Source organism: Dermacentor albipictus, unplaced genomic scaffold (genome assembly GCF_038994185.2).
Source record: "Dermacentor albipictus isolate Rhodes 1998 colony unplaced genomic scaffold, USDA_Dalb.pri_finalv2 scaffold_14, whole genome shotgun sequence".
NCBI classification, from domain to species: domain Eukaryota; kingdom Metazoa; phylum Arthropoda; class Arachnida; order Ixodida; family Ixodidae; genus Dermacentor; species Dermacentor albipictus.
This window is the reverse complement of record NW_027225568.1, coordinates 93,453-110,577: the sequence shown is the minus strand read 5'-3', so window position 1 is coordinate 110,577 and position 17,125 is coordinate 93,453. Positions and strand designations below refer to the sequence as shown.

General features: G+C 43.5%; 1 protein-coding gene across 1 annotated transcript in view; it reads left to right on the top strand.

The window, feature by feature from the left end:
- Positions 1-17,125, top strand: part of LOC135914745 (PR domain zinc finger protein 12-like) — a gene marked incomplete at its 3' end in the record, with an annotated part of 198,328 nt that overhangs the window by 88,274 nt on the left and 92,929 nt on the right. The window contains exon 3 of the mRNA XM_070528771.1: positions 12,765-12,906. Within this exon, the coding sequence (XP_070384872.1) occupies positions 12,903-12,906 (4 nt within the window). The remainder of the gene's footprint in view (positions 1-12,764; positions 12,907-17,125) is intronic.

The following is a 17,125-nucleotide window of genomic DNA, read 5'->3' as shown; positions in this document are numbered from 1 at the left end:
AAATAAAGGCGAAATAAACAGACCGGGATGTGACCCACGTGTAGAGAAAAGGCAAAATCGATGCCTTCAAGAAAGTAAACACACCACTTCTAAATAAGCCGAATTAGCAATCAGGATGTCTGCAAAAAAAAAAGATCAGATTTCACTGTGCCCTTATTATCTATGAATTCCTAAGCACCGTTGAACACCAGCTGTTACCTGGAGGACGTGTACGAATAGGTCTTCATTAGCAGCTACGCAGTACTGAGTCCGCTTTATCACATCTCCAGCGGCTTTCTTGGTGACGGACGCTGGAATTCTACGGCAGACATCCGTTGTCCTGGCCTTGAACTAATCTGACGTCCGTCTCGATCATGTAAGCACGATCATTCCCATAACCTCAAAGAAAAATCGTGTGGAGACAGGTCAGGTGGCCTCTGACCGGCCAACTAACAGGACCATGCCTTCCAATCTATTGCGCATGAAAGTCGCAACCAGCCAGTTTCGTGCTCGGCTGCTGCTGTGTGCGGGGGCCCCATCTTGCTGATACCACAGAAGTGGAAGACGTGACAGTGGGACTTCGCTGAGAAACTAATCCACCACTCCTACAAAGATTTCGTCCACGTAACACTGTCCAATCAATGTGTGATCGAAGAAGATGGGACTGATTATAGCACCGGCGTAAATTACGAACCACATATTGAGCGATCACTGGTACTGGTGCCTCCAGTAGTGTACATTATGCAAATTTACCTAGGCATTTCTACAAAAATGGGCTTCATCTGTGCAAATGATGTTGCTCAAAAAGTCTGGTGACTCATCGGCTTTTGTGAGGAGCTAATTCGAGAAATCTAGACGATTCTACAGGTCCCTATCTTCCAAGCATTGGCACTGGTTAAGATGGTACGGGTTAAAGGCGGTCATTTAGAATCCTCCAAACTGATGACTTGAAAATTGGTACCTGGGCGGCCCCCTCCCGCACACTGGCATGGTTTGAGGCCATAAATGCTAGGACATCGGTGCGTAGGCCAGGACTCAAAGGTGGAGTCATCCTCCGCTGTTTCTTGAAGCTGCCGGTTTGTCTCAGGTTTGCATAATTTCTGATGGTAGTCGATGCATTTTGTCTACCGCGACACCTCCATGACTGATATATATATATATATATATATATATATATATATATATATATATATATATATATATTACGGCCTTCCTCTTGCTAATATTTGCAGCTCCCACGACAACGATCATGTTTACCTCGATCCCGCTCATTAGCGCAAAACACGGCGACTGGGACGAAACAAAACGCAGCTTTATACCTTTGCACTCAGGTTGTCAATTTGCTCTTGTGGTGATAAGTTTTGTGGCAAAAAAATATCATCCATGCACTTTATCTACGCTAAGAGAACAACTATCACAGCTTGTTTCCAATTAAGACCAAACACGACGTGTTATTTCGGTCGGGGCGCGGCGGATAAGACACGAGCTCGATCACAATGTTTTTCTTTATTTCCTTTATTTCGTTCTGGGTAACTCAGAGGGAGCCTGTTCGATCGAGGACGCTGCTTTATGATCCGGGTTGGAGCGCAGTCACGTGGCACCATCCATATTTCGCGGGGTTTATTTATCGGTCGGGAAAAAAAATTGTGCGCAAATAGTATGTCGCTGAAAATACCGCAGTTATGTGTCCCTTGACTATGCCTACAAACGCCTCATTGCCATTTTAATAATTATGATAGTACTTCTAGAGGTAAATAATTAGGTACCTAATTAAATCTCAGTAACGAAAAAGTTACTGGCAGCTACTCCACTGCAGGTACTGGAAACAATATGCACTATGTTTTCTTCAAGTAACGCATTGCTCTGGTTTTTTTTACATCTTGGTGCACGATAGTTAATTGGGACACCCTGTATATATTTATGAGAAGGAAGGCGTTAACCGAGAGGCCGATTTTTATTAATGATATCATGAGAAGCCAACAAAGACACCAAGGAAAACATACGGTAAATTACTTGTACTTCCCCTATGTTATCCTTGGTGTCTCTGTTGGCTTCTCATGATATGTACATATTTATGACCTTTGTATGCAAGTGACGATGTTTCCATCCCTAATAAATGTTGTAAATTATAAGAAATGATTTTTTTTCGTGGGTAGTTAGCATTGCTTACTGGAAAGAAAGGCAATACTGAATAGACACACATAATTCACATGCATTTCACACGCCGTTGAATAAAGGATCTGCCGAAGGGGTCACTGAAGCCTGGAGCTTTTTTTCAGTGTCAAGAATACATTGAAAGCAATTGAAGCGAGGTGAACATACAGCAACATATTGATTCTCTAGGCATAGGCTACCCATACCTTTAGAAATAAGTTTTAATTGACTTCCTCAATCTCTTTCAAAAATATAATAAACTTTGTCCTGTGTGTACATTTGAATATATTGTGTACGTGGATTGTGTTTACAGTGTATATTTAAAATAATGTTGAAGTGAGAAAACACGGATGAAGCAGCCGCCGCTGGCTGCTTCTAACGAGCTTTTCTTCTTATTGTTAGAATTTGCAAAAATAAAGCGAAAGAATGAATTAAGAGCCGTGCACGTCCGCGCCAACAATGATGCAGTAAGCTATTAGCCATAATAAAGTTTCAATTGAAAGGGTCAAGGCAAGTCAAAAGAAACCTCAAATGATGTGGGTGACAAAAGCTCTGGTAATGGCACTTTAGGTGTGTGTGTGTCGGGGGGGGGGGGGGTAAGGATAGGGGGCTTTGGCATCGCCGAAGGGGGGGGGGGTCATCTGGAAAGCTTTGGAAGTCACTCCGGCCCCGTAGCCTCCCTTCCCCGTAGTAAGCGCCTATGGATGGATGGATGGATGATATGAACGTCCCTATTGGAACGGGGTGGGGGGTTGTACCACCAAGCTCTTGTCATTATATTGCGTAATGTCCTACCTATGCTAAAAATAAAAAAATACGATAAATTCCCATAACCAAACTTTCTGAACCCCTATTGTGAACTTTGTTTTTGTACGCCTCCGTTGTTTGTCGTTTCCTTACACTAGTGGTAAGGCAAAGAGGGAATATTAAGATTTGGAGAACGCTTGTTGGAGGAGAGCACCATCCGGAGGTGTTGCAAAATGCCGGGTGCGCCGCCCCGTGGCGTCCAAGATATTCGCACGCCGGCGCGTGCAAATTACGGACGCCGTGGCCTGTCTGTGAATGCTAGAAATGCTGTAAAAGGGGTTTGTTTGAGTTTTTGGCGTTACAGAATTATGTTTTCTCTTATATTCAAATAACGATTGGACGCTATCATGTCTGTAGGTTGTGTGTAAGTCGTACGTTACAATTTTTTTGCGGATTTCAGCTCGAGAAATTCAGTTAGTTCAGGAACTTGCTTGCGCCACATGGAGGGTGTGGGTATAGGTGGTTCAAAAATCTTTTTGCCGGAAACTGCGGACGCCGAACACTGACGCCGACGCCTGATTTTCTGCGACCCGGGGCTTTTAACTCTATCGCGTTGGGTAAGAAAAGAGGGAGAAAGTTAGCAATGCGCGGACGCAGGATGATACGCAAGAGGGCCTATGAACGGTCAAGCGCAATCAAAAGACAGCACACTTGGAAAATCACTGCTTAGGCGCCGACTAAAAGTTATGGCAACGATCCTATCATCTTTCACGTGCGTTGCCTTTGCGAGCGAGGTTTGTCAACCGCTTCAACACTGAAGTTGTGTTGGAGGGACGGAAGAGTCGGAGGCTGTTATGCAGCTCAACATACGTGCGGCGCGGTGAGGTAGTGTGACGTTTCACGTTTTCTGATTGACTCCGACATTGCCCAGAAGTCGCACGTCCAGTGGCTGATGTCAGTGATGAATGCGTCCAAGCCGTATCCTAGCCAGTGAGGAAACATCAAAGGAATGGGTCGGAAAAGGACTTCATACGTAATAGAGCCCCTGGAATTGAAAGCATTAAAGTGCTATGGGCGCGACATTAAAAAAGGCAGATTTCTTTTGCGAAGAAAGATGAATCTGAACGACTTGTCAGAGGGAATGTCACTGAATGGACAGTGTAGACATGGCAATGTGGTGCCGACGCATTTTAAGTGACACAAATGTGTTGGGAAGTGCGGTACACGACGTAATCTCATTTGTTGACGTAACCTGATTCACTGCTCATACCGCAATTACGTCTAGTTCGATCTTAAAACGAAGAGTCTCCTACATGAAAGAAAAGAGAAAAAAAAAGACACGTGGCGCATATAACAGATTTTGAAGCACTGATCTAATCAGCAGCGCCCTAAGATACGTGCATAATGTCGCCAATGCAATTGTTTCCGTTACTGTTAGAGATTGTGACTACTTATATTTATGTTAAAAATCTTATATTTCTGTTAAAAAGGGATAAGAAAATCCAGAACTCGCAATCATACAACCTAGCCGTATCATTTCTTATGGTATTTTATGCTTGTATGCTGCTCTCATAAACATTATGTCATACTGCGCTTCTTAACAATTTTACTGATCGCCCACAGTTTACCTCGTCATCCGCGTCGATCACCGCCACAAAGAAGGAGTCTAATCAGGTGATATGAATATATATACACATATATATATTTTCTTGTGTTTACACCACTCAAGTTCCAAAACACATTACATTAAGCCCTCTAGAGCAACAAATCTACAATAGCCTATACATACATAGAACTCGCCGATTGGCACGAGCTTCGCTGCATAGATAGAATTCTTTCCAAATAAATTGTTCTCCTAAGTACAAAAAGAAAGTTGCATAGATGCACTGGACACTTTCCTTGTATGTTTAAAGGGCCCCTGAAACGGTTCGGACAAATTTTGTAGACGCGTAGGGTACAGCTTAAGTAGAACATTCGTACCAGAATTTAAGTGAAGCGTTACGTATTAATGGAGCTACAAGCGATTGGAAGTTACCCTCCTCCCTAGCCATGCTTTTCCTCCTCAACTCGTTCGCCGAGCGAGCGGGGCTAAGCTCCGCCTTCACTGGTTCAGCGTCACGATGCGACGTCACATCGTCCACTTCTGGTTGTTTTGGAGCCCGCCCCCGCCCACGCGAGACCTCTTCGCTAGCCGCTTGGCCGTCGACCCCAAGCGAGAGCTATCGAAGCAGCGTGCGTTGCGAGCATTCTGCCGTAGCGCCGAACGTGTCTTGTATTCCGGTAACCACACGCAAGCTGGTCATTTCGGCAAATGACTGATCGGTCTGCACGGTTCATACACTTGTTGGCGCAGCGCTTAACCAGCCAAACAAAGCGCTAATATTGTTCTAATCAAGTGTAAAACATTTTAAACATTTTTAAAAACAACGCGTTCAGGATTACACTCCTGCAAAAAATACTCACCAGCAGCAAAGAAGAATACACTTCGTTGCTGCTACTGTGTATGGTTGAGCTCTGTGCCACCAGGTGGCTGCACCATGCAGATCATTCGCATTTGCCCTTCTGCTCATCTCATGGCTCATCCCGTTACGGCACAGTCAAGCGGCCAGACTCTGTCCCCTTGCGCTTGCGTTTGCCCTAATACCGGACTCGCGAAACGCTATTGCGTTACTAATCTTCCGGTGTAAAGTGACGGCCACAAACGCGCAAATCGTGGCGCCGATAGGATAGCGGCAGTCCGATGCGCAGCAGCCAGTTCGCTCGTGCGCTGCCTTGCAGAGGGACACGATGTCGCAGCTTGACATATTGCCAGTCGCTACGTTTGCAGTCCACAAGGCAACAAAGTCGAATCATAGTGCTCGCGAAAAGACTGAGACCGACTCTGACCGCGGAGCTCTCGTCAAAATGGAGTACGTTGTAACACAAGCAGACGACACATGCTGTGTGCCGGAAGTGCTTAAGTGTACTGAAAAATTATTCTTGTGCATTCTCTTTATGTTACTTTCTTTTCATAAAAACAAATTAACTAACATTACAACTATTACGAAGATCATTTGTTTACCATAAAGTTGGAAAAATTATCGATCACGCGCCCTTGTCAGCCAATCGGATAGCTCGCCCCACTGACGTCGTATGGGTGATTTCGGTCATATGGTTAGGGGCGGCTTAAAATTCCGCCGAGCAGTGTGCTGCGATCGGCAGCGATGTGCATATTTAAAACCTTATAATAAATTACACGCTTTACGCGGAGCACTTAGATGTGTCAATTAATGATCAGAAGGACCTACTCTAACGACTCAATACGTTTGTAGAAAATCGTCAAAAGCGTTTCAGGGTCCCTTTAGGCGTAATGGACATGCATACTTAGAGTGAACTGTGGGACAAAGTACTCATTTTCTCCTTGGCTAGCGTGACTGTCAAAAATGCATGACCAGAAGATGTTTTGGGTCATGAACACACTGCTTCGACAGCATGGATAGAAGGGTCTATACATTCCATATGGTCTGCTTTTGTACAAGCGTTGGACGTCGCAGCCATCATCCATGATTAGCACTTTTGTTGAACCTTAGCAAATATTCTGACCTCAATAAGGACCAATTAGCTGTTATTAACACAACTCACCAAATCTGCTGCTCAATAATACAATTTTGCAACTGTATTCCTTTTTTTAATGCTGCAAGGCGTTCACAGTAAGGAACAAACAGATGAAGAAAATTAGCAAGCGACGTCTAATGTTCCGAAATCAAAAGAGAGTTCCCGTTGTTGAAACAAGGGGTGCGTCACCCTGAGCTCAATTTTTCTCAGCGTGGTTTTTAAAAAGCGTAAGCATTTCTCTGTCAATACAGTGAGAAAAACCGGTGCTGACGCGTGACGCTTTCACTGAATCAAGAAAATGTTGTATTAGTAAGAATAACTCAAGAAAACAGAAAGACATATCAGATTGTTATAAACGTAAATTAGCGACAATCAGTTTCAAGCGAGGAACAACACTAACAAGATTTAATGAACGGTGATGGCGACCAAGAGGTACAGCAACAACCGAAGAAGAAAGACGTCCACGGCCGCCCGACAGCGACGCCACATGCAGCATGATGCGGTTTAATTAACATCACGGCGTTGCAACTACGTTCGCGAATACGACTTTCGCGGTGCTTCTCGCCATTACACAAAACAAAGCAGCACGCGACGAAAATAGGCGATTAGTAGGAAAGGGTCGCCAATTTTAGATGAATGCCAGAGGAGTTTCCGCGTGAATTTATTTCATTGTTATACACAGGTATAATAAACGGAGTGCTGAAAACCAGCATTGAACATGGTAAGTGATGCTAGAACAGGCCCATGCACAGAAGAGTTTAACAGAAGCGTGCTCGTCGTGCAATAGTCTCTGTGTTGGTTTCCTGTTCGCTCATTTCGCACTGGAGTTATATTAGGCACCCCTCAATGGCTAGTCTAGAGCGCCGATAACTTTCTTCACGTTTCAAGTGAGTTCGAGCAAGAAAGTCCATAACAGTAAAATAATAGCCACACTCCGACTGTGACCCAGAGTGTTATGAAGCCCCATTATAGCATATTAGTGCCACAAGAAGGAAAACAAGGAGATCCTCCGTTGATTATTGAAATCACGCCTGTTTAAGAAGTCATGCCTACAATCTTAGCACGGCAACATTTAAGTTTACGTTTAGTTGCAAGTAACGTATCACAGAAAGGTTACTAAAACAACTTGATATATCTGTGCTTTTGTTAATTTACGTCGCGGCTAGAGGTTACACTCTTAGCACGATAACGTTTAAGTTTACCTTTATTTGCAAGTAACCTATGAGATAAAGGTTACGAGGTTACCAAACCAACTTGATATTTGTGTTTTTCTTAATTTCAGACGCGGCTAGAAGTTACATGTGTCGAAGTAAGCTTTTTTAAATGTTACTTCAACGCCGAACGTCTCGTAACCTTTAGGCTGTAACTTATATAAAGGAAGTTGTAATTCGTGGCTGAGGGGACCTATTGTATGGATTGGAAGTTTGCTGATTATTGTTGTCGCATTCGCGATCATGATATGGTATTTTCAGCCAGGACTAACGTGTAGAATATGGTCTGTGGCCGCGGGACGGAGGCAGGTTGGGCTAAATTAAGATGTTATTGGTGTCAGTCGGAATGCTTGTTTCCGCAATATAAAAAAAAGCTTAAATCTTGCACGAGCGCGTGCTCAAGTCAACCAGCAACAATTAAGTGACCAATTTTATATACTACATGCGTGCCATTAAAATGTCAAAGCAAGCCACAGAAACAATAAACATACATTGGAAAATATTGTGGCGAACGATGCTGTGGCGTAAATTGTAACTACGGTTCAGTGTGGTGGAAAGCCTACCGCTACCACTGCAGGCATTTTATGCTGTGGTATAAAACCTTCCGGTAGAAAAACTAAACGCAGATGCATTATGGTGATTGATTAAGAATTGGTACCCAATATTTTTTTTTATTTGAGCATCAACGCTTCCTATAGTCGCGTTTGTAATCTTCTCCTGATACACGACACCATGTGACAGCAGGACGCGTGCACATTGAAGAGTGCATGCGGGCGCACGCTGGAATACTGTAAAAGCTCGATGACCGACAGAATAAAAGCGCCGAGCAGGCCAAATAAATATTCTGTAGGGGAGATAAATGTTTTGTATACTGCAACAGAATGTAATATGCCGCTGTGTTTCTTTTATTTTTTCCTTTCTAACGCATAATAGGAGGTGGTTGCTAAACTGCAGCAAATGTCGGGTTCCTTATAGAGAACGCCAGACACGCAGCGCTTTTGCTCGCTCGCTAACACGTGATAATGACGCCGCTACATTCACATGACAGCGGGCGACAGCCGCTGCAGTAAGATCTCGTAGAGAGATGAACGGGCACTCCCGGTTGAGGCCACAATGGAGGCCGGCCAAATGAACAGAGAGAAAATATACAAATACAGACGAACAGCAACATCTTTAAACTATACAATATTAGAATCTTTATTTACTGTTATGTGACACTTTGGCGGAACTGTAGCTTGATTATTGTTTTTATTTGCCCTCTGTATATGGATGCCATAATCAAATGCGCTTCAGCTTCAGCCAAATGCGAGCGCAGTCATATCTCCTCTGCGTTGTGTAGCTCTCTAGAAGCATGCCGGGAAGAGTATGGCCGATGCGATCTTTTTGTAACGGTCGTGTCATGCTTTGTTTCATTGCTTTAACCCCGTTTAAACGTTCTCCGATTCCGTAATGTGCGCTTACCAAACGTGTTTTGTGCGACTGAGTCGCTCGTGACGCGTGGTACAGTTACCAAAAAGACTCCTAAAGGTGCGCGAACCGCTGAAAAGAAGCACTGTTGCCGTGAAGCAGCGGCATATTGGCGCGCTGCGTGACACTGGCCGCTGCAAGGAGCCGCATTGCCGATGGAATATGGTAAAGGTTCTTCGCTTACGCGAGAGTAGTGAGCATCGCTTATGTTGTCACTGCTGTAACGAATACTGAAGACAGCAATAAATGTGGCCCAGGTAAGCAATGGTTCTTGTTCAATTATTTCTTTGCTTGTGTGCGTGTGTGTGTGTGTGTGTGTGTGTGTGTGTGCGTATGCGTGTGCGTGTGCGTGTGTGTGTGTGTGTGTGTGTGTGTGTGTGTGTGTGTGTGTGTGTGTGTGTGTGTGTGTGTGTGTGTGTGTGTGTGTGTCGTATATTTCACCGTCAATTGGTGCTCATGCTTACGCTACTGAGTTTTATTGAAGGGCACTACTCGCTCACTTCATAAACACGTTCTTTTTTTATCTCTATGAGTCACCGTGTTGGCTATTTTTAAAGCTCGACTACATGTTGCACTTTTGTGCGTACGCACAGTATTAGACCTCATGCACGGAAGTGGTGTTTTGGACTGATATGATCATACGTTTACAAAAGAATTGTAAACTATCCTTAATTAAAGAATAATAATTGCATTAGTTCATTTCGTAATCACGTGATAGCGCGTTTTTACTGTTAAACTGTCACATTCTTCCGCTGTTGTTTTTTGTACTGAGGAGGAGTACGAACTGACTTGGAAATTAATTTGCATGATCAGTTTGAATCGATGAATATTTTTTTTAATATTTAACCTTGAATTTTTATTGTTACCGAAATGTCCTTGATAGAAGATACTTAAATTTTGCATGTTTCTTTATATGTTGTGTGGTAATATTTTATCTGTTTGCGGTTAATTTATGCCTTTTTCATTACATGTTGATAGCTGTTTGAAGTGCGACTTATACAAGTAAATATAGGTGATTAAGATTACTATTCTGTTCTTGTAGGCTCCACTGGAGATCGCAGAATTAACAGCTGACATACTGGCCGCAAACAAACATGATTGTGCTCTCAACAGGGCTGAGATCGTCTTCCTGATAATAGTATAAAACCTATATGTATTTCTATTTAGGCATATTCTACACGAACCTTCAACATTAATGTCTATTTGCATCATTCCTGGTGCTGCTGTAGCAATAAATGTGTTCTGGCACGCAGCGCTGGGCTCGACGGTTTTCTTCATTATTGCTTCATGGCCGTGAAGAAAAAGAAGCGAGCAACCTTGAGCTCCCAAGTTGTCCACATACAAACGAACATAGCATCTATAGATTCCATAGGTGTCCTGTTAGTGTCACATGGCTTTCTGTGATCTTGATACATTATCGCAGTAAAACACAGCGAAAAGCTTCTATGATGCTTAGACGATAGCCTGTTTAACAAGATCAGCGTGCTTTAAAGTACACTTTGAGAGGGAATACTTGTGGTACCAGCAATAGAAATGTATATAACAACGTGATCAAACTCAGTAGCCTTGATTTTCTATTTGCAATATGAGCATTTACTTTAAATACCTACGAAGGTTAATTAGTGAGCTATACTTTATTTAAGACGATACTTGATATTTGTGGTGGTGTGTGTGTTGTATCATACAAGTGCCACAACTGAAGTGTGATGATCTTACTATTTTACATAGATACAGATTAGTCAGCACGTTTGAATTATTCGTGTGGTATATTTGCGAAGATTTTAGTATTAGCTCACACGTATGCAAGCATTGCTTGTACTGCTTGCATGAACATCTATAGACGTGTAATTTCAACATCCGTTCTTCGTTTTATTCTTGCTCAATTACAGCATGAAAGGCTACGTTTTTGTCTCCCTCCCGCTTTCCCTATAATATTGACTTGGAAGCGCTGTACATTGCTGTATGGTAGTGTTTCTTTTTCAAATGTTACCCGTAATCAAACATTTCAAATCTTGCATTTTTGCATTTGCTATATTGCATTTGGAGTGTCTTTGGAACTATAATGTTAATAAACACCACGGTGTGCAACAATACTTGCGTGGTCTTCAAAGGTGATATAATAACAATTGTCCCATTCCTGTTGTTGTGCCTGTAACATCATGGTGCAGATCAAAAATTTCCTGGTTTTCTTGTTTGCTAACCGCAGTGCAAACTTTTACAGACAGTTAACAGCATTTCACTGATGTCATGATGAAGTCATCATGATGTCATGATCTCATGTATAGCTCATATTGTATTATGATGCAAATGTTACTACTTTTGAGAGATACTTATTATTAAAATATCGGACGCATTCCAAACTATACCATAAAATATGAATAAAACAACTGATATCCAAGTAGCCCCTCTCCCCGATTCAGGGGCATTATTTCCTGCTCTTTAACAGTATAAATACAGGGCGACTGCGCGTTTCGAAAACAACTTGGCATCAGCCGAAGCGATGGCACGCTACATACACAGAGGTGGCCAGAAATCAGAGTATCAGCCAGACGATGCTCCTCGGCGTTATGTTTTGCGCGTTCGGCCGGTGCAAGCAACACACTCGCTCGTTATCACTCTTAGCAATCACTCATTGCGTTTTCCACAAGCTTGAGTACCGAATGAATGTATATGCAGTGGGGTCAGAAAAAGCGTCAAAAAGTTGTTCACATGCACAGAGAAAAAGCTTCCTCCAGTGCTTACATAGACATGTATAGAGCTTTAATTTCAATATTTGTTTTTAATGTTATTTTTGTTGAGACCTCGGCTAAAACACTTGTTTTTGGTCTTGATGCGAATTTACATTTACAGTGGCTTGGAAGCGTACATGGCCTTATGCCCCCGTCTTCTTTTTTAGGTGTCACCATAGCCGAAACTCTGTATATTTCTTGCATTTGCTACATTGCATTGGGAGCGTCTTTATTGTCCTGCTCTAAAGCTGCACATGATGTGTAAAGCATTTTTTTTAAGTGGTGTCCAAGTGGACCTGAACACAAGTGTCCAATTCATGCTTGAGTGCCTGCAATCTCACATACTTATCCTTTGCCTTGTTTTATTGCTTCCTGACTACAGTAAAAACTCTTACATAGACAGTTAACACGGATTTAATGATGACATGCATGGCTCAAACATCGTGATATGATACAAGTGATTTCCTGTGATATTACGCAAGCGATACTATTCTTTTGAAGTTTCAAATCTAGACATGTGCCAGCAAGGCCTGCTGTATTTGTGGTGTATCCTATGTTGTTTTTTCAAATAAACATATTCCATTCTAAACAACCTTATACTATAGTTGTGGAACTGTCAGTTTATACTCGAAATACTTATACAAGCTAATTGTGCCTTCTGCTCAGGCCTTCATATTGTGTTTTGAACTGTATTGCTGGGAACATTACCGTTACATATTTGCTCAAATGTTGAGCAATAGAGTATCTCACGGGGAGTTTCATTTCGTCAGAAATCTGAAAGGATACTAGCAGTAGCCCTTTGCTGGCTGATATACAATGATTTAAGTTATTTAAATGGAACTAACCTTTTGTTGCCCCATTCAGCTGAACGGTTTTCTTGCAGATAATTTTATATGGGCCCCGCTCTTCATATGGTCCGCCGAGCCTGGTGCGGCTTAGCTACGGGGACGCGCCACCTCTTGGGTTTTGTACCAGAAAGGCCAAATCCGCGCATGGTACACCCAGCCAGCTGTCGCCAAACATGGGTGCGTCATTTCCTTCATTTCGCTTCTCTTTGCTTGTGCCTCTTCTTTCTTGCGCTCTTCTTTCCGCGACAGGATTAAGCAGACTACAACCATGCGCAGAGAAATGTGAGCCCTCGCAGAGGACGCCACTCGGCCAGTCCTCTTTGGACACTGTCTCATCACACGCTTGCGCTTCAAAATAGTTCACCTGTCCACCTCGTGTGGTTTCCACAGCAAAGGGTGTCCCTATGTCTCTCAGCCTAAGCAAAAAAAAAAAAAGACAACAACAGCGTTTTACTGGCAACTTAGGGCCAAACAATGAAATCTTCCTCACCTCAGTAAGGAAGCCTTCATTGCGGTGAGGCTACCTTATGTGACTCTGAAAGCTTCCTTACTGAGGGGCCCTCGGTGAAGGATTCCTTGGTGCTTCCTCAGCATAAGGTAGCTCCAAAGCTACCTTCATGCGCCCTTACGCCACTCCTGGCCCTGAACGAGCGCTTCACCTCACTGCTTAACCACGTGACGTTTGCTTGCGTATGCGCGCTGTCGCCCACCTGCGGAGAAGCGCGAGCACGGTACGTCTTGCCAGGCATGTTCGCCTAGCAACGCCTAGCAAGCGTTGCTAGGCGTTGCTAGGCGTTGCACGACGCCGGCGTGCCAGCGTTGATGGAGCGCATCAAATTTTGCACTGTAATGCGCTACTTTTTTAAAGTTTAGTAAGCAAAACTTCTCCACGCTTCTCTATATTAGCTCTTCAGTTTAAAGATTGTGCGACGATACAACATTTTTTTATTGAATAATGGTGTTCGCGTAAAGCTTTTAAGAGATAATCTCAAACCCAGGCACGCGGCAACCGCTCCTTAGGTGAGGATGGGTGAAGGCAGCTTTCAGAGTACGCTTGCTTCCTCCATCGGTCCTTCGCTGTAAGGAGGCCTCACGTAAGGTTAGGAAGCGCTCGAAGGAAAGGAACGTTTCATTGTTTGGGCCTTAGAATTTACACAAGACCTACCATCTCCTCTTCGACCGCAAGGATATGTAATGAAAAAATTCTCTCTACCCCTCAAAAAGCACAACAAAGGTGAGCGCGGGAGAACAGATCTTTACTCACGAATGGCATAGTAAGTGACAGACGCATACTCTTTTTGAGTACAATTGTGTAGCTGTTAATCAAATAATAAAAGAAATTATTGCTTTGCCCGTGAACAACGTCAAGTATTCAGACCCTTGACCCATGCTGTTTCTGTTTTTCTCCTCTTGCGTATGCATTTACGTTTACTGTGTGGATTGTTCCAAATGAATAATTCAGCATGCAAAAAATAAAAAATAAAAGCAGCTAGCTGAAATAAATTTTTTTCTCATTTTCGCATGCTAAATGATACCTTAGGAGCGATCCACCGGGTAAACACAAATGCATATGCAGGAGAAAAAGAACAGCAACAGCGCGAGCTAATGGTCGGAACATTTCACGTTAGCAAAGCGAAAATTTGCCTCATTTATTGGTTAGCAGTTGCACAATTGTAACCCAAAAGAATATGAGTCTGTTACTTACAATATATTATTCGAAAGTAAAGAAATTTCTGTGGCTCCCGCGCTCACCTTTGTTGCGCCTTTTTGGGGAGTAGGTGGCATTATTTTGTCTTCATATCCTGGAGGTCGAACAGGAGATGTTGCGGTACGCGTAAGGTCTAATTCGGCTAAAAAACGCAATGTTTCTTTTTTTTTCTCAGGCTGAGAGGGACACAGGGACACACTTTGCCCTGGAAACCGCACGAGGTGCACACGTGAACTATATCGAAGCGCAAGCGCGTGTAAAGGCAGCGTCTGAAAAGGGGCGTCCTCCGCGAGGGCGTACATTTCTCCGCGCATAGTTGAAGGCTGCCTAATACGGCAGCAGAAAGAAGCGCGTAAGAAAGAAGAGGCGCAAACAGAAAGAAGCCCGAAAGAAAGAAGAGCCGCGTCCCCGTTGCTAGGCGACACTGGCTATACGGAGCATGCGCAGCGCGGTGATACATCTGGGACCTCCAGCAAGCCCTTTTGTGTAAACATTCTAATGGTTCAACCGGTATACTGTAGCAAGTAACCTCTGTATTTAGGAAAAGGCGTTCAATACTGTACACCTATACCAGAGGTTAAACTGTTGTAACCTCTAGTTTAGGTGCACGCCTACTTACCTTTAATAGGAGTTAAATTTGTAAAGGTTGATATTTAACTTATAGATTAAAGGTGCACAAATCTGTGAGAATATACCCTTTTAATAAACGTTACCATGCTAAGAGTGTACGTGTGTCGAATTGACAATTTTAAAGGTTACTGCAACGTTAAATGTTTTGTAACCTTTAGATTGTAATCTATAAAAAGTAGTAATTCATGGCTCAGGAGACCTATTGTATGTAATGGAAGTTTGCTGATTATTATGTCGTATTGCGATCCTGATATCATGTTTTCAGCCGGCGCTAACATGTAAAATATGGTGTGCGGCCAGGGGACGGAGGACGGCTGTAGTAAATCAAGATTTTATTGGTGCCAGTCTGAAGGTTTTCTTTCGCAATCTGAAAAAAAAAACGTATAAATCTGGCACGAGCGCATGCTCAAGTCAACCAGCAGCAATTCATTGGTAAATTATCTATACTGCATACGTGCCATTATACTCTAAAAGCATGCCACTTAACCAACAAACATACGACGGAGAATATTGTGGTAAACTATGTTGTGGCGTAAATTAAAACTACAATTCAGTGTAGTGGAACCCCCCTCCCGCCCCCGCCACCCTCCCCCCCCTCCCCTCCCCCCCCGCCACCACCGCAGGTATTTTAGGCTGTGGTAAAAAACCTACCTGCACAAAACGCGGATGCATTATGAGAAGTGAATATACATTTGTGTCCAATATATATTTTCTTATTTCCTTGCGTATCAATGCTTCCTGTAGACGCGTTTGTTACATCTCCTGAAACACGACACCCTTTGACAACGGGCGCACATTCAAGGGCGCACGCAGTTGCATGCTGGAGTACTGCAAAAGCTTATGACCGACAGAATAAGCAGGCCCAATAATTATTCTGTAGGGAAGAAAAAAATGCTTTGTAATAAGACTTACTGTACACTGCAACGGAAGGTAATATACCGCTGTGTCTTTTTTTTTCGTTTTTAACGCTTAATAACGAGTGGTTCCTAAATTGTAGGAAATGTGGGGTTCCTGTGAGAACACCAGACACGCGCCGCTTTTGCCCGCTCACTAACACGCAAGAAAACACCCTGCAATGAAGTTTGCCTGTATATGTCGCACCACCTAGCAGCGGCGGTGAGCACCCGCGGATATAGGCCCCCACCGTCATTTCATCATTGTCCGTGGTGCGCTCAGGCCCCTCAATATATACCCCCTGAACATATAAAGCTGTTAAGGGGGTAATGGCTCAGGCCAGCCTGAAAGTCGACTTTTCGAATTTTCTAATGGATTTACCGCGGCCTCTTGGCAGCTCCTTCATGAGAAGTGTGAACAAAAAGAACAAGCGCGCATACTGCTGCGTTAAGGATTGTCATAACCGCGAAGGGGATGCGGCATCAAATTGTACCGCTTCCCTTCGAAACCGCCCGGCGGCTGAAGTGGATCGTCGCAGTTTGTGTCGGTCTTGCGAATCTCTGTTAAACGAACTAAGACGTAAATGCAAAAACGAGAAAGAAAAAAAAATAAAAAGGAACCATCAGCGGTATCCGTAAAAACACACAATAAAGCGTCAACTGCATAAAAACGCGTGAACTGATTCGCGCTGTTGTAAATCAGTATATATAGTTGTTTAGCTCGTTTTGCTCCCAACAAACGCGCAGTGGTTGTTACGTGTCAAATCTAGCTTCGTAAGCGCTCCGTGCAGGAGCTTTGTACGCGCTGTGCTTCTTCCTGCGCCAAGATCAAGACGCGAATGCTGGAACCGAGCTCATGCGTGCTGATGTTTTCTCGCGCTTAGAACAGAACTAAGGTTGGAGTACACTGCACCACACGTCGAGTATTCGAAAATTAGCATTTCTCTCGTGCACGCTAGCGCATATTTGTTCAGTCTTCACGTCGTTTACGCTCAGCTGATTGCTCTCTATGATGCTTCAGCGATAATGCCCTCTCACATTCGAGCCAGAACGACAATACCAGAATATGCTCGAGGCACTTTGTCAACGGTGAAAAAATCACTTACCTGCCAATTTGACAAAACCTCCACAATTGTGAGGTGCAAGGCGCGCTCCAAGTAATGAA